This window comes from Symphalangus syndactylus, chromosome 13 (genome assembly GCF_028878055.3).
Source record: "Symphalangus syndactylus isolate Jambi chromosome 13, NHGRI_mSymSyn1-v2.1_pri, whole genome shotgun sequence".
NCBI classification, from domain to species: Eukaryota; Metazoa; Chordata; class Mammalia; order Primates; family Hylobatidae; genus Symphalangus; species Symphalangus syndactylus.
Genome location: NC_072435.2, coordinates 67,890,965 through 67,909,463, shown reverse-complemented (window position 1 = coordinate 67,909,463; position 18,499 = coordinate 67,890,965). Strand labels below are relative to the sequence as shown.

Below are 18,499 nucleotides of genomic sequence, written 5' to 3'. Positions count from 1 at the left end.
ATCCATAAATACTGGTAACCAGGACAGGTATCACTTTCTATTGGCATGGACGTCTCTTTTCAGTGATTTTTTTCCACTAAAATTAAGATTCAAATAAGCACTGCGAAATTTCTCTACTACCTTCCATTCATTGTGAGAAAATGCATAAAATCAAAATGAAATTAATTTTATCTTAGCTTCACTACAAAGTTGGCTAATTTACATATGAATTTCGAAACATGCCAAGACAAAAAATATCAATCATTTGAGAACAAAGACTCTACGGCTGAGTTAGTGAAATACTTCCTAAGTGTCTATGTGGTGGGAAAAGGGGAATAACAAATTGATTTCAGCAAAAGCAAATTGTGACACGTACACAAAACTCAGCTGCATCTTGCAGCGATGCAATAAATCATTGCCATCACTGCACTTACCATATATACACACCAATAATCACAAGAAAATAAAGCAAGGTTGATAACTGATCAGGTAGGGGCTCCAAAGAGGCTGCTGGGTGGCAGTGCCATCTCACTCTTCAACTAAATGGAATGACAGTTGCTTACTTAATACGATTAGTGTGTTTGTTTTTGTTTATCCTATGATTGGAGAAAAATGAAATATCTTCCAGAAAGAACTACACAGTGCTCCATATAAAATTAAAACTTATTTGGGAGGATAATTTAGCTCTTAATGTAGGTATTCAAAATCATTCTCAATAGCTTTCACATTATACTTACACCTGATTCTTTTTCTCATACCTGGTGACATATCTCATGAACAATGACCATGGTGACATCCAGCAAATAAGAAATAGATGAAACACTGGGATCCAGCAGTATTCTTTGTTCCACAAAAATACTTAGTCCCCAGTTCTCCATAGCAGCATACGGATGCTTAGGCACAGCTAAAAGATCTAGAAATAAAATAAAACAGTTCCAAAGGCTTTAACAAAGATACCAGATTCTGAATTTATATCCTAAAAATGTCCAGAAATCCTAATTACAAGGAATACTTGATTTTACTTGGTGATTTTTTTTGGCAAATTAAACTACCTGCCATTTTTACATGACAGCAGAAATATAGGCTATCACTGCAAATGCTGGTCATATCCATTCATCACAGTTCATTTTCAAGCCCAGTGCTATAGGTAGCTGGAAGTATCAGTGCCATTATTGATGGGCCCATCCTAATAAATTTCATAAGTCAAGGAAACCGAATGCAGCAGGAACCCACAGAGGCAAAGGTGTTGTGCCTTCTAATGAAAATATATTTGACTCAATGCAGTAAATACTATATTCTTACATTTACCTCAATATGTGTAAGAGAAAACATTTTATATCTGTTTTAAAACGTGGTGTTTTCTAATTGCTTAAATTCTAGTGTATTTTTTCAGTTATGTTAAAAGAAATATGTTACATGTAATTATATCTTACAGGGCAAGCTCTGATAGTGGATATAATGGAGAAAAAAACTATTGAGGGGACCCACAGGCTCTGGTCTGGCTCTGTCATCAACTGGCTATGCGACATCAGTAAATCACTTAATTTCTTAAGACGACAATTCCCTCACCTATGAAATAAGGTCAGTAGCCTTAATTCTCTCTAAAATGCCTTCCAGCCCCAAGTATCTATGATTAGATGATTCTAAGATCTGTGCTTACTTTAAAAGGTCATAGAGGTATTATCAATTTCTGGTTATGGTGACACAAAGAGTTCATGCTTCGATGTACTCCCTCTGCTCCAGAGACATAGTGATGATAAATCAAATATTAAAAGGGAAAACTAAAAAACATCTCCAGGCTTAAAAATAAACCTCTCCCTGGACCAGAAATGGTACAGAAATGCAAAGTGGTGATTACATGTGAAGCCACAGGCCTGCTGGGCACTGGCTCCAGCAACAGGCAGTGGCGGCTGGGAATTGGCTCTGGCAGATCCTTCCAGAGCCAAAAGGACCTAAGCCACGCTGACTACTTAATGCCAGGGATTGAGGTAGGGCATGCATGCTCATGAAAACAGGTTGAAAATAGCTAGCGCTACTTGCTTCCTGGGAAAGTCAGTAAGTGGCAGGGTAGAAATTTGAACCCAGCAGCCTGGTTCCAGCACCTGTGCTTTTAATCACAATGCCAAGCATAGTGTTTACAGTCTCTGACCCAGAAGCTCTACTTCTCGATATAACCCTGGGGTAACTCCCTACGATGCAACAGAAAATTGTACAAGAATGTTCACTATAGTATTGTTTGTACAGGTGAAAAGAGAAAATTAAGTGCATTTAAGCAAGGTAAAGGACAAAGAAACTGAGAAATAGGTATATAAAGGAATATTACACAGCAATCTAAACAATTGATCTCACCACTAGATTCTAACACTACATACATCAACATGGACAATCTGAGAAAGATAATGTCAAAGAAATAAGTGAAGAGTAAAATGACCCTATAATAACATCCACTATTTAAAAACAAGTAGAATAACACCATGTGTTGTAAATGGATACTCATACATGAACACATGCACAGAGACAGTAATGGCAAGATGCATGCACAAACACACACATATAGCAATGATAAACATTAAAGTCAGGATCATGATTGCTTCATGGAAGAATGGAGGGGATAAGGATGGAAGACAGTCACACAGTGAATTAAATAGTGATGTTTTTAATAATAATATTTCACTGTTGGTGGTATGGGTACTGATTATATTACTGATTCTTTTCCATATGCTTTAAATATTTCAAAATAAGAGAAAGAATAAAATAGTCAACAGTCTTATAATAAGGTTGATTTTTCTTTATTCCTGACTTTAAAAAATATCTTCTCAGCATTGGTTGTGGGTATTTGTTGTTGTTTTTGTTTGTTTGAGATGGAGTCTCGCTCTGTCACCCAGGCCAGAGTGCAGTGGCGCGATCTCGGCTCACTGCAACCTCCGCCTCCCAGGTTCAAGCGATTCTGTTGCCTCAGCCTCCCGAGTAGCTGGGATTACAGGCACACGCCACCATGCCCAGCTAATTTTTGTATTTTTAGTAGAGATGGGGTTTCACCATATTGGCCAGGCTGGTCTTGAACTCCTGACCTCGTGATCCACCCGCCTCGGCCTCCCAAAGTGCTAGGATTACAGGCCTGAGCCACCACGCCTGGCTGGTTGTGGTCTTAAGTCTGAAATGTATATTAAAATACGTCAAATATGACCCCATCTTCCGCTACATTTTAGACTCAGCATAAGTGCATTACAGCTATAACACAACAAAAAGGGAAATATGAGCAAATAGTTGAAGAATTAAGAGTGGTAAGAGAGAGAAAAAACAAATCTGATTGGGGAGGTTTTCAAAGAGATGGTACTTAAGTTGGACTTCAAAAGGTAAATAGAGAATTGAACAATGAGAACACATGGACACAGGAAGGGGAACATCACATACCGGGGCCTGTTGTGGAGTGTGGGGAGTGAGGAGGGATAGCATTAGGAGATATACCTAATGTTAAACGACAAGTTAATGGGTGCAGCACACCAACATGGCACATGTATACATATGTAACAAACCTGCATGTTGTGCACATGTACCCTAAAACTTAAAGTATAATAATAAAAAAAAGGTAAATAGGATAACAACGGGCAGAAACAGGTAATCTATGCATTCATACATACAACAAATACTCATTGAGCATCTCCCTTTGCTCCATATAGACATAGTTTTGCCTTGTCCTGCGAGCTCCTTGCTCTCTATCATCATGGTGCTTATATGCATATGTGAGTGTGTGCAGGACATCAATTAACAGTAATAAATGAATGAGAAAATTAGTAAATGATAAATGCTACAAAGAAAATGTAACAGAGTAAGGTAGTGATTGATTGATGGGGTGGGTGTGGTGTGGTCAAGGCAGCCCTCTCTAAGGTAGTCACATTTCATCTGAGATGTGAATAATGGTAGAAGCTAGCTTGTTTGAAACCAGAAGTGCATTCAAAGAGATGACAACAAATGCAAAGGCCCTAAGGTGAAAACGAGAGAAGAATGCTTGACAAAGAAGGTTGATGTGGCTGAAATATATAAAGAGGAGGAACACAGATCAGAGAACTGGTATGAATTGTTAGTTCATAACCAATAGATATTCTTTTATATAAGATTTTACCTTAGCACCTTGTCTAAATATGAACAAACCAGATAGCAGGACCACAGTGTGTCAACTTTGTCACCAGTAGATGGCAACAACAGTAGCAGGTCTGGTGTCATTTACTTGTAGCAACATGTGACTAATGAACAAGCCTTCTGACCCAAGCCTGTGACAAAGTAGAGCCAATTCCATAAGCTGTAGTCCTCCAGGAGCCAAGAGTAGTCAGTCGTCAAGGCTAAGCTAGCATATCAAGCCACATATTGGGATTTGGATTGGCTCAAATAGCACAGGAAGAAGACTGTATGCATATGAGCCAGGTGCAGTCTAGGAGTTTGGAACAAAGAGGAAGGTAGACTTTGGGGCAGTTGTCAGATAGCAAAAGCCTGACTAACAGCATAAGCAGATACGGTGTGGAAACAATAGGAGGCTGGTGATAAAGATATCAGGCACTGGTGACCTAAGCAGGCAGCTGGTTACATACTGGTATTGAGAGGTATGAGGTCACAAAAGTCAGGCCTGGGTAACAAGATTACAGATCAATCAAACAAGGACTCTTCAGCAAATGGAGCCAGAGTCAAATTAAAATCATTAAAGAATGGAGTAAAACACAGATCAGTAATAGAGGATGGCTTCTTATATACACACAGGTTTTATAATAAATAGGAGGAACCATGATTATAGATGGCAGAGTAGGGAAAAAATAAAGAAAACATTGTATGCTACTAACCTTATAACAGTGTATTGAGGCAACTTAGATTTTGTTGAAGCAACTATGGAGAAGTATTTTTAATTGTGGCTCTGTTCTATGTCTTCACAACTTAAGCAATCTTATATGATAGGTTTATAATTTAAGAGCACCTATATGAAGCATATATTCACACAAACATTTGTACACAAATATTCATAAAAGCCTATTTCCAGTAGCTAAAAACTAGGAACAACTCAAATGTCCATCAATAGGCGAATAAATAAAGTACGGTATATCCATGCAACAAAATACTACTCAGCAATAAAAAGAAATGAACTACGGCCACAGTCCACAACATGGTTGAATCTCAAAACAGTTATATGGAGTAAAAAAAGAAGAAAGCTATATCTACTCTATGATTCATGCCATTTATGGAAAATTCCAGAAAATGCAAACTAATCTATAGTGTCAGAAAGCACATCAGAGGTTGCCTGGGGACAAAGATGGAAGGAGTTAGAAGATAGCAACGGGAAACTTTTGGGAGTGATGAATATGTTCATTATGGTAATAATTTCCTGTGTGTATACATGTGCTAAGGCACCAAATTGCATACAGTTTACTATACATTACTGTACCTGAATGAAGCTATTAAAAAAAAAGCAAGCCCAGTAACAAAAATATTCTTTTGTTTATTTAAGGTAGATAACATTAATTCACAATGAATTAAATTATTTTAATTTTTGCAAAAGAAATTTTTTATGAGACTATACCCATTAAAATGTATACCCATAACTCTTTCATATGCCTTGAAAACAGAAGAAAATTCAAATGTTTCAGAATCTAATTTACTTGGAAATTCAAAGAAAATGCTTGATAAAATTATGCATAGTAAGTAGTCTGCTTCCAATTAAATAGTATAGTACAAAAAACTATAGACAGATATGAAATAATTCATATAATACTAGTGAATGTGATAACATAAATTAACATAAAAATCTGACTTGCTCTACTTGTTTGCCTCCTACTCACCCTCAATGCACTATAATTTGCCTTCTATTCTTAACACTATCCTGAAACAGCTCTGAATAACTAAATTCACAAACTCTCATGGACACTTCTCAGAATTCATCTTTTTTTGGCATTGCTGAGAATTATCATATGGTAGGCTAGTGTCTATAATAACAGAATACCCATGTTTTTCCTCCACTTCTCAGATTAGCCCTTCTTCTTGTTTTGTTTTGCTTTGTTTTTCATTTTCTTGCCACTTTCTGACTTTTGAAAATCAAAGTTTCCGGGATTTACATCTGTGGCTTCTGTGTTGTTTTGTTTTACTAACTGCTATGGTTTAAATGTGTCCCCTCCAAAATTCATGTTGAAATGTAATCTCTATGGGTCTCTTCTGCCATGTGAAGACACAATATTCATTCCCTCTGGAGAATGCAGCAACAAAGAGTCACCTTGAAAGCAGAGAGCAGTCCTACCAGACACCAAAGCTGCCCGTGCCGTATCTGGGACTTAGCCTCCAGAATTATAAGAAATAAATTTCTATTATCTGTAAATTACCCAGTCTCGGATATTTGGTTATAGAAGCATAAATGGACTAAGACACTTACTCTACTACTTATTTTCTTTGAGTGTTCTCATCCACTTTAACATCATCCATCACCAGACTGCTCTCTTTGAGCGCTAGATGAAAATATCTAAGCATCTTGTAGTAGGCTGCTATTTGATAGGCCCCCAATGTGCTGGGCCTCCTTGTGTAAGCCTCTCCCCTCTTAATCTGGCTTAATAGTACATACTAAAGGAAATTTAAGAAAGCCTTGCAGCTTTCTGTTTTGCCCTCTAGGGAAAGTCAGCCCTCATAAAATAAAATGGCCCATTGCCCTGACAACATCATGCAGGGAGAAACCTCACAACTTTGCAAAAGGTCCAAAGAATCACTAAATGAGGTCTGTTCAACAGTACATACTAACCGAAATGCAGTCTCCAGCATTAGTGAAAGTGTTGCCTTATTACCCTTCTGATGCATAACCTTGTAAGCTAGAAATACACTCTAATATATTCCAAATTATTAAATAATCACTAACAAAAATGTGTGTAATATCAGTTCTCTCCTGTCTGCCACAGTCAGATTCTTATCTCACAGGTCATGATAATCAGTCCAGAATAAGATGCTTTGCCCCAGCTTTGAGCTCCTCTAAGCCCTGGCTCCAGTGTGAAAGAGTCTGGTATCCTCCAGCTCAGATATTCTCTGCCACATGATCAAGCTCACACTCCACACTCTAAGTGTGAGAAGAGTACAGGAGATGCTTTCTGATATATGACCTCAGATAGTTATCAATTGTCCTACTTTCTCTCATATTTTTCCTTTTGCCTAAGCCATACTGCTTACAGTACTGACTTTTCCTGGCAATATTTCTTCACCAGCCAATTTCTGCCTTCCAGTTGTCCACACTCAAACTTATCAGTTCATTCTAGATTTGTCATCCATTTATTTAGCTAATTTGAGATTCATAAGTCTATAATAAGATCAGAACCTGAATGCCCCAGACTTCAACCTTAATCCTGAGGGAAAAGGGATAGAAAGTCCTGGAAGACAAGAGTTTTAATGCTGAAGAAATAAATATCCCAGCAATTCAGGAGCATCACCTCAGCAGCCAATCCTTCCATGCCTAGGCAGAAAACAGAACTGCTGCTGAGCCCCTAGTGTAGTCAGCGGATGTGGCATTTTCCTGAAAAGCAGCACTGGTCTCTGATTGAATGTAAGATATTTTTGCTCAGAAAATCTAAAGTGCCATACATTAATATTAGAAGTTGTGGTTTCAGAACAGAATAAATTCTGTAAATTTGTTCTTTCTGGTTTTCCTTGTACACATAAGGTACTTCTCTGAATTAGGCATTCATTCATTCATTCATTCAATAAAGTTTGTTGAGTCCTTACTCTGTTCCAGCAGAGAAGGAGACTAACAAAGATGCTGGTGTGTCCAAGCTCATGTTCCAGGTTTGAGGGGTTGGGGAATGCAGGTAGGGCAGGGGGCCAAATAATACACAAATAGACAAATAGATAATATGAGACTGCAATTGGGGCTATCATGAAAATTACACATAATATGTTAAAGAATAACAGAGTTGGAGGCAGAATACATTTGATCAAATGACCAGGAATAGCTTAAGAAAATTAGTATCCAAGCTGAAACATCAACCCAATCCAGGAAGACAGGGCAGTTTTAATCTTAATTGTTCATTTGCAGTGCTAGCATAGTACCAAGCACATGGCTAATATTCAAAAGGTAACTGAAAAATAAATGGTTACCTTTGATGGCAAGTCATGCTAAATATAGCTTACAACTAGTTTTGCCTGCAATCATAAGCCACACAGATGTATAACCACTACCAACACCACCCAGGAAAGGGCCTTAGGTTCAACAGTTCTGGTCATGAATTCCATGGTTTCACTCTGCCATGTAAAGAGCTCTGCGGCTCTTCTAAATCACCTCTCTACTCCTATACAAAGTATCACTTAGATGCATTCCTTTCCGATTCACAGATGGGCTCTATGCATACTGATTCTTCCAATCCAAAACCATCTTGTGCTCAAATCTGCAGGCTTCTGACCTAACTCTTACTTCTGTTTCCTGCCCCACTTCACCCTTTGAATTTTACCTTCAATGTTGTCACCAGGCTGTACTCTAGTAGCATCTCAATCACAATCCAAGTTATTTTTCCAGCTCTGCTTCTCAGATCTTCTTGCAGAAGGCAATGGATATAATGCTCAAAGCTGCAAGTTATGGAGTCCATACTGGGTTTGGGATCCAAACCCAAATTGTTTAACCTCTCTTAGCTTTCAATTCCTTATTGAAAACATGGGGATATTAACAGTACCCACTTTGCAAGTTGCTGTGAAGATTAAATGAGTTATACCATGTAAAGCACTTAGTCCTACATAGTAAGCATGATAAATGTTATCACTATTTGTGATCTTTCCAGTTCTTCCCCACCTTGGAGAATGGAATGCATCATAGGCCTCAGGAAAGAGAGGAGGAGGAGTCTTATCTTCAAACAAAGACGAAGTTTAGGTTAATATGTTCCGTTATAGATTTTAATTTTCAAATTGAAATTTTATATTATGATTTAAAACAACATAGATCCTACTTAAGACTGAGCCAAAAAACACTATAGGATATGCTCATATTATCATCCAGGGACACTAATTTTAAAGGCATAGTAGGTTAAAAAAAAAAGTTGTATTTTGATTATACCATGACTGGCTGTTGCTCAAGACTGTCTATATGCATTTGTGTTTAAGAATAAAAAATGGAACATCTTGCTCTGAAAATTATGGGGCTAGTAAAAATACAAACTACATTTGAAATAGTAATATTAATAAGATAAAATTTATAGAAGTAACCCATAACTAATATTTATAAAATGAGAACTACCATTCTTTTTCTTCCTTTCAAGGGTATACTCTCAAGATTTTTACTCATAAACCAGTTAGGTACTGAATGACTCTTTTTCAGTTTGTTTGACAAAGAAGTTAAACTTTGCTATCCTTAGATACATTCCTACCAAATTTAGGAGTCAGTCCTTCAAAGCTTTAAAGAAGAATACATTTTTCTCCTGATGGACTTTTTATTTGGGCATCATTCATTTAAAGCAGACTAGTTTCAGCTACACATTGTGGGTTGTAACAGAACTTTCATCAGCACTACTTGTATTCAGAAGCTTAGCTTTCAAGTTCTGGAACTTCTAGCATTCTTCCGAATTAGCATTAGGCCATAATAGGCAGTCAGTGTTTTTGCTGATCCTCCTGCCACACATTCAAAAGATTTTTTTTCATTTCAGCAATCAATTTTCCTCGACATTTACTGATTACTGTCAATTGCAATGGAAGAACACTTTACATGTGTTGCTTGATTTCCTTTTTCCCCGAAAAAGGCTTTCTATGCCAAAGGATAGATCCCATATGCACAGGGAACATTTGTCAGTTTCTCACCCCTGTAACATTTAAAATTAGTGCTACTTTGATTCTCACCATCGTATTGTGCATTTTTTGTTGTGCATCTAGTACTTACAAAATCACAGTCTTTGCTTTAAGAAACATGATTAGGTATGAACACAGAAAAGACATTAAATGACCCCTTCTTGCCATCCACTGGTGACAGCCCAAGTTGACTAATACTTGTTATATAACAAAGATTTGCTGTTATCTCAGAGAATACAGGTTGAATGTAAGGTTCCTTTCTATTAAGGTTTATTTACAGTGTATTTTCATTTATTCCAAAAATACTTGCTCATTACCTAATACTGGCCAGACTGATTTAGGCTGGGCATATAAACATTGAACAATAAAGACATATTCCCCTTAAATTTTCATGGAGCTTAAAAACCAATGGGGGATACAAACAAGTTAAAAAGCATATATATTATAGACACACATGACAGCAATTACAATGTAGTGCATATGCTACAACGAGTGCACAGTATAATGGCTACAGCATAGAGCAGGGATTAAGAACATGAACTCATTTCTGCTACTTAATGGGGCACGTTACTGATCCTCTCTACCCATCATTTTCCTCACCTATAAAATGAAGATGAATATAATTGCAACTATTTTGCAGGACTACTGTGAGGGCTATTGTTGAAACACAATTCTCAAGGGTCTCTTACATTTCTGTATATCTTATGAACACAGGCACTGACTGCTTTTTGTTCCACACTTTCTTTTTAAGGACGGTTTTGTATAGCAAAAACAGAGATAGTAGGCTCTCCAGAGCAAAAGGCATACATACTATCACTTATAAAAGAACCACATTCCCTAGGGTCAGGTATACTCACCTATCATATAATCCACTGCATGTGCAGATATCAGCTGGACCTCTGTGTGTCACTCTTGGGAATTAGGGCTCTGGGAACTGGCACAAAAAATTGATGATACCAGCAGGACACAGTGGCTCATACCTGTAATCCCAGCACATTGAGAAGCCGAGGCAACAGGATCACTTGATCCCAGGAGTTCAAGACCAGCCTGGGCAACATAGTCAGACACTGTTCCTGCTAAAATAACAAATTAGCTGGGCATGGTGGTGCAAACCTGTAGTCCTAGTTACTTTGGAGGCTGAGATTGGAGGATTGCTTGAGCCCAGGAGGTCGAGGCTGCAGTGAGCTATAATGTTGTCACTGCACTCCAGCCTAGGCAACAGAGTGAGACCCTGTCTCTAAAAGAATAAAAAATGCTTATACTCTGGCTACTGCTGTAGCTAGAATAATAATGTCTTTCATTTCTAATCCAAGAGTTTCATGACTTCTGCCAGCATTCATGAAACAGTGGTGGTCTGATTAGTTGATATTACAAGTAGGATAAGGTAAAACCTTAGACTCCTAACAGTTTTTGACAACTATAAGAATTAATATATGTGGCATGCTTAGAACAGTACCTAGCAAGTGTTAAGTTATCAATAACTGTTAGCTATTGTGGATAAAAGATGTCCTGGTCCTGGAACCAGTGACTATATTAGGTTACTTGGAAAAGGGGAATTAAGGTTGCACACAGAATTAAGATTGCTAATCAGTTGAAATTAAGATGGGAAGAATATCCTGGATGATACAGGTGGACCCAATATCATCACAAGTGTCTTAAAAAGTGAAAGCAGGAGATGGGAAGAGAGTCAGTGTCAGATTGAGGAAATGTTAGAAAGATTCTACCAGGCATTGCTGGCTTTGAAGATAGAAGAGGACCATGAGCTGCGGCGTGCAGTCTCTAAAAACTGGAATAGTTCAGAAAATGTAGTGATTTTCCTCTAAAGCCTCCAGTGAGAGTAGTATCAGACTTTCAGCCTACATAATTGTAAGACAATAAATTTGTGTTGTGTTAAGCCACTAATTAGGTGCTAATTTATTATCATATCAATAGGGAACTAATACAGTTATTATCATCATTACCTTTATTATTATTACCATTACTCTGTAAAAGAAGTCTCTAATATTGACATAAGAATGGGAAAAGGCTTCCTTAGAGAATGCCAATTATGGGATCTGTTGAGTAAATAGTGGGTAGCCAGAGGAGAAGTGTATTTCAGGTTAAGGAGGTAGCATAGGCAAAGAAGAGACAACACAGTACTTTCAGTAATCAAAAAAACTAGATCAGTATGACTGAAGCATATACTGACAAATCCTGCTTTGGACATGCTGAGTTTGAGTCACCCCTAGAACATCCAAATAGAGATATCTGCTAAGAGGCTGAATGTAGAAGTCTGACGCATTGGGGAGAGGCTGGGGTGGGGGAAAAGATTTAAGAAGTCATCAACACATAGATGGGAGGAGACCATGACCAATGCTGAGTAGAGAAGAGGGCTAAGACAGATGTCTGAGAAGCACTGAGATTTAAGAGACAGGCAGAGGACGAAGGCAACTGGGGTGGGGCCCACAAAGCATACTGACAAGATGCTGTCATGAAAAGGGGAAAGAAAATCAGGAAAGTGTGACATCGCATCATTTAAGAGTAGTGATCCATCCACAGGGGAGGGAAGAGCTGACAGTGTCTATGAATATCTTAGGTATATTTATAAAACACCGGCAATATATAATCAAGTAGTGGAATTTTAATTAACAGTTTCAAAGAATACTAGTTTCTCATTCAATATTGTTTTCAGATTTCCCAAATAAATTGTAAAATATTTACACAGATATAACACCAAATTGAATCATATATATTAGCATCATCACCTGAAGGGAGGGTAAAACCAATGCTCTGTCAGGGGTTCGCATAATCAGCTCTTTAATGAGTGTCAGTTGCTGAGTGGGCCCATCCCACAGCATGGAACTCAGGAGTCTCTCCTGTTTTCAAAGTCTGAGGTAGCTGGAAATCAATTTAGCGGTTTGAATAGCTCTTTGACACTCTTCAATTGACAGATTCACATTTGCAGTAGAAGGGAGTATGAAAACAATACTATTTATAAATGAGCATTCTTAACTCTTGAAATTTGCAGTTGTTAGTAAAATGTATTTCCAAATTCTTATGTACTTTAGACAGTGTGAGTACAAAGTGGTTACCTCTAAAAGAAATTATTTATGTAGGCTTGGCAAAGTGAAAACAAAGATGTATTGTGCCTTAAGGCCAGTTCCTCTTAGCATAAGCTGTACTAGTAGTTCACACAACATTCAATAAAAAAAGGCAAACATATAATCCAAAGGAACCAAATGTTTGGTTCTTAGTCTAAAACTGTATAGCATTAATTTCAAACAAAATCAAATACTTGTTGAAGCCCCTGAGGAAAAAAAAAAATGCTGATACCCAAAGGTTGCTTAATTTTTTAAATCACTTATTGCAGTGCATAGTATTACCTAATATTAACTGGCATCTAAACAATGAATGGATTATCAGAGAGCTAGTTGTATACACAGGAGATACTGAAATTCACTGTGAATTTTATAGATTCCTAGGAACAACTGAGAGTGCTTGGCGTAATGAGGGCAGAGAAAAAAGAGAAGAACAGATAATTTAAAAACAGCACAATTACAGAAATGGAAAATATGATGACATGGTGTTACTTTACTACATTTTAACACCAAGATGAAGCTAATTTGCCTTTAAGGGAACTAAAAATAGAATTATCAATTTAGTCCTCGGCCTGCATACTACTAAAAGACTTTATCTTTTTTATATCCAAACCTATAGACTTTCCGTTTGAAATACCATCAAGTCATTCAATGTCACGAAGAAAAATGAATGCCATGTCCCATTCAGGTTGAATTATGTATCAGCTTGGAGGCATTGATCAAAATATGAACCATGTCTTTCATTACTGAAGGTACCTAATGCTTTGTTATAAATATCTTCTTGAGAGTATAAAGAAACTGGCTTTTCCAAATTTTTTCACAGAAGAGTTTCTGAGAGCTTCTATTCAATGATTTTTTTCAAAACCCATTACTAGTGTTCCAAATATTCCCTAGTTCAATTTACATTAGTTCAAGAAATGAAATACAGAAAGAACTAATAATGAGGCAGAGATTGAACTGAACCCTTTACCTCTCCAAGCTCCAGTATCTAATGTGAATCACTAAGTTATACTCCTAAATTGTATTTTATAAGGAGGAAAACACTTTGTACCCATAATGCAAAAATGCTGAGAAGAGATTTTTTTTGTACTCATCATAAAAATGTTTCTCCTAATGTAAATACTCAGGGAATTGACATAATAGAAAATTGCCAGGAGCCATTTTCCTAACACCACAGTTAATAGAGCATGAGGGTTCTTTAGCTCAAAACGACATGTAACTGATCACTACACTTGCGACAGGAGTCTACCATGAAGAAAATGATAACACCTTCCTCATTATTTGTTTTTTCTTGTCCTCCTGATATACTATGCAAATCTTTTATTTGTGCCCTTGGAATCTGTTTAAATAGTTACTAAAATGAAAGCCAGTACTCTAATATAAACATAACATGAAGTGCTATATTAAAATGCAGAGGTCTAAGAGCACAAAAGCATCTGCTCATGTTTTGCAGTAGCATTTGGAATATTCCAGTCCTGGATGGGGATGGAACCCTTACAGACTGGCCACCTTTCCACCCTTCTAGCCTGACCAGGGAATGCCCCAAAATGAATGTGATGAAAGCTAACCAACTCAAGGAATAGATGTCCAACTCTCTGAGTCTCAGAGTGTGTGTGTGTGTGTGTGTGTGTGTATAATTACATATTATATTTATATAATACTTGTATTATATAAATATACATACTGAGTATACGAGTGTATATACTGCATAATATTACATATATACACATCAGAATTCAGAATATATGTGTGTGAGTATATACATATATGTATAGAAAATATATATGTAGGATTAAGATTAGCCAAATTTTGGTAAACTGGTTGAATTCTATGAGTCTATGACTCTAAATTCATACTGAAAGTAGACTCCTCTGTATCTAGTCCTATATAACTCCAGGCAGATGGAAAGATTAAAACCAAGCTATACTTGTGGGTTCTGTCCAAAGAGGTTCAATTTAATAATAATAGCAAATAATACTTTTAAAAAATCGTTTGTAAAGTCTCCAAATTAGCTAAGTAAATAGAATACCTCTAACTTTTATTTCTGACACTTCTAACAGCTCAGACTGTTTTAAACCTGACATACTGATCTCTACCACCCAAAAGGGGTCTAATAAATTGTTGACTACTAGGTAAGTTTTCATATTTAATGTAATTGCCATCCCCAACACTTCCATTTGTCACTGGAAACATAAATCCATCCATTAAAGATTCTGCACTCAATTAAAAATAAGTATAATGATATTTCAGGAAAAAATATTTCTACATAAGATATAACATTATAAAATACATTAAATAACCAAAAGTTCTAAATTTACCTTTACAAAAAAAACTTTCAAAATCTTCAGCCTTGAATTATAAAATTATTTTTAAAGTTTACAACTACTAAACACTTGTATAAAGTATGCAGATTTTTGTACCAAATAACCGGTTGGTTGTTATCATTACATTACAAAGATATGCCACATTTTCAGATCACATATAATATTTTTTTAATAGCAAAGAAGAGTACCTGAGAAAGTTTTTACAAAATTTTCTATGCTGATCATCTATTGATAAAATTTAGCACTCAGAAATATCAGAAATATTAAGCCTGAAGACATCAAAGACATTAAGTTTCTAAATTTGAGATCACCATTGACTCTGAGACTTTATGAAACAGTCCTCTCTCCCTTCCTCCGTCCTGACCTTCTTATCCTACATTACTGGGTCTTAGACTAAAGGTGTAAAATATTGTGTTCAATGAATCATAAAGCATTCTCAGTGTTCTGGGAAGCCTAAGATCCATGAAGAGAAATGGCAGGAGGCAAGTTAGGATGGAAGCAAATAAATCTTGAAGGATACTGTATACCTTTATGGGTTTTTACTCAAGTAGTGCAGGACTATGAACAATTTGTGTTTAGGGAGAAAACTATCACACTCTAGCCTTGTTACTCCAAGGTGTGGTTCATGAATCAACAGCACTGGCATCATCTGAGAATTTGTTAGAGCTGAAGAATCTCAGAACCTGCTCTAGACTAACTGAATCAGAATATGCATTTTAACAAGATCCTCAGACTACTTATATGTACATTAAAGTTTGGGAATCACAGACTTAGAGTAAGTCTTCCATGATGGGGTCCTCTCCCCTGAGGTTGCTTAAGACTATCTATGAAGATTGGAGAGTAAAATACAATGTTTATTTATATTTATTTTTGCCTGGTACAATAGGAAATAGATTAAGCTTTTTCAGTATTCAACATAAGATATTCTCTTCTGTTCATGTATCAAGGTCCATGAACAGGGATTACTGGTTCCATAGATGTCATAATAGCACTGCCTTTCTCATTAGTTCACTTTCAAGGGAAAAGGGCACATGACAGCACCTGAGCACCAACTTAAATCAATTTATAAATTATAGTATCTAGTTTAAACAATCTTCACAAAATAAATAGATAGCTTAAAAAGATTCCTGCAAAAAATATTAGATTGGAGTTAACATTTATAAATGTTTAGATCCCTCAACCATTATACTCCATTTTATCCCATTTTCATTATAAGGTAAAAACAAAGAGTTGATTACATATTTAAACAAAAAAAAAAATTTATCAACAAGCATTTTTGCACTATTGATTTACATTACTCTTACAATTAACTTCACTCTAAATGCATATGTGCCTTGAAATTTAGCTATTGAAAATCATAAGCGTTCTACTTCAAAAGTAGATAAATTCAGCTAAGTCAGAATAAATGTACTCAAAAACATCTGGTAGTAGTGCAAAACTAAAAATGAAAAGGAGACTGCAAAAAAAGGTATAAATTCTTGGAAGCTTTATGACACTGCCCATCACCTGAGAAACCCAAATACTTACCCTGGCCAACTTAGGAAAACTTGTGCACCCACAGGTTTAACACAACATGGTACCTGCCAAGGCTTACGGCTTACACCCTCTGAATCAGTGGTCTGAGCTGTACCTGGGCCCCTTTGAGCCACAGCTGGAAATGGAGCAGCTGGGATGCAGGAAGCGGTGTCCCAAGGCTGCCCGGGGCAACAGGGCTCTGGGCCTGGCTCAGGAAGCCATTCTGTCCTCCTAGGCCTCAGGGCCTGTGATGGGAGGGGCTGCTTCTTAAGTCTCTAAAATACTTTCAAGGCCTTTTTCCCATTGTTTTCTCTATTAGCACTTGCCTTCTTTTTAGTTATGCAAATTTCTCTAGTAAGTGGTTGCTCAGCAGCCAGCTTGAATTTTTCTCCTGAAAATGGGCTTTTCTTTTCTACCATATAGCCCGGCTGCAAATTTTCCAAAATTTACATTCTACTTCTCTTTTAAATATAAATTCCAACTTATTTCTTTGTTCCCACATCTAAGCTAGGCATGTCACATCTTGAATACTGCTGCTTAGAAATATCTTTTGCCAGATACCCTAGGTAATCAGTCTCAAGTTCAAACTTCCACATATCCTTAGGGCATTTACACAATCCAGCCAAGTTCTTTTCTTAGGCAAAACGTGAGTGACCTTTGTTCCAGCTCCCAATAAGTCTGTCATTTCCATCTGAGAGCTCGTCAGCCTGGATTTTACTGTTCCTATCACTATCAGCATTTTAGTCACAACTATTTACCCAGTCTCTTAAAAATTCCATACTTTCCTTCATCTTCCTGTCTTCTTCTGAGCCCTCCAAATTCTTCAAATCTCTGCCCATTACTCAGTTCAAAAGCTGTTTCCATATTTGTCTGTATCTCTATAGCAATGCCCCACTGCTTAGTACCAATGATTTGTGTCAGGCTGTTCTCCCATTGCTATAAAGAAATATTCAAGACTGGGTAATTTATGAAGAAAATAAGTTTAATTAGTTCATGGTTTCACAGGCTGTACAGGAATCATGATGCTGACCTCTGCTTGGCTTCTAGGGAAGCCTCAGGAAACTTACAATCATGGCAAAAGGGGAGTAGGCATGTACATGGCCAGAGCAGGAGCAAGAGAGTGAAGGAGGGAAGGGGCACATGATTTTAAATGACCAGATCTCAAGGGAACTCACTATTGTGAGAACAGTATCAAGAGGATGGTACTAAATCATCCATGAGAAGTCCACCCCCATGATCTAATCACCTCCCATCAGGCCCCATCTTCAACAGTGGGAATTAGATTTCGACATGAGATTTGGGCAGGGACACACATCCAAACTATATTATCTATATATGACAAACCCATAGCTAACATTATACTCAACAGCAATAATTTAAAAGCCTTTCCTCTGAAATCCACAACAAGACAAGGATGCCCACACTTGTCACTTCCAGTAAACATAGTCCTGGAAGCCCTAGCTAGAGCAATTAGGCAAGAGAAGAAATAAAAATCCGCCAAATGAGAAAAGAAGTTCAACTGTTCTTATTTGCCAATGACGTGATCTTACATACTGAAAACCTTAAAGACCCCACCAAAAAAACTACTAGGGCTAATAAATGAATTCAGTAAAGTTGCAGGATACAAAATTAATATACAGAAATCAGTAGTGTTTCTATATACTAAAAAGAAACTACCAAAAAAATCAAATAAACTATCCTGTTTATAGTATCTACAAAAAAATACTCAGGAATAAATATAACAAATAAGGCAGAATACCTGTACGATGAAAACTATAAAACACTGACAAAAGAAACAGAAACCACACCTGTAATCCCAGCACTTTG

At 36.9% G+C, this 18,499-nt stretch overlaps 1 protein-coding gene across 1 annotated transcript in view; it reads right to left on the bottom strand.

Moving 5' to 3' along the window:
- Nucleotides 1-18,499, bottom strand: part of TRHDE (thyrotropin releasing hormone degrading enzyme) — a 400,153-nt gene that overhangs the window by 197,285 nt on the left and 184,369 nt on the right. Inside the window, exon 4 of the mRNA XM_055240001.2 lies at nucleotides 738-892. Coding sequence (XP_055095976.1) covers nucleotides 738-892 — 155 coding nt within the window. The remainder of the gene's footprint in view (nucleotides 1-737; nucleotides 893-18,499) is intronic.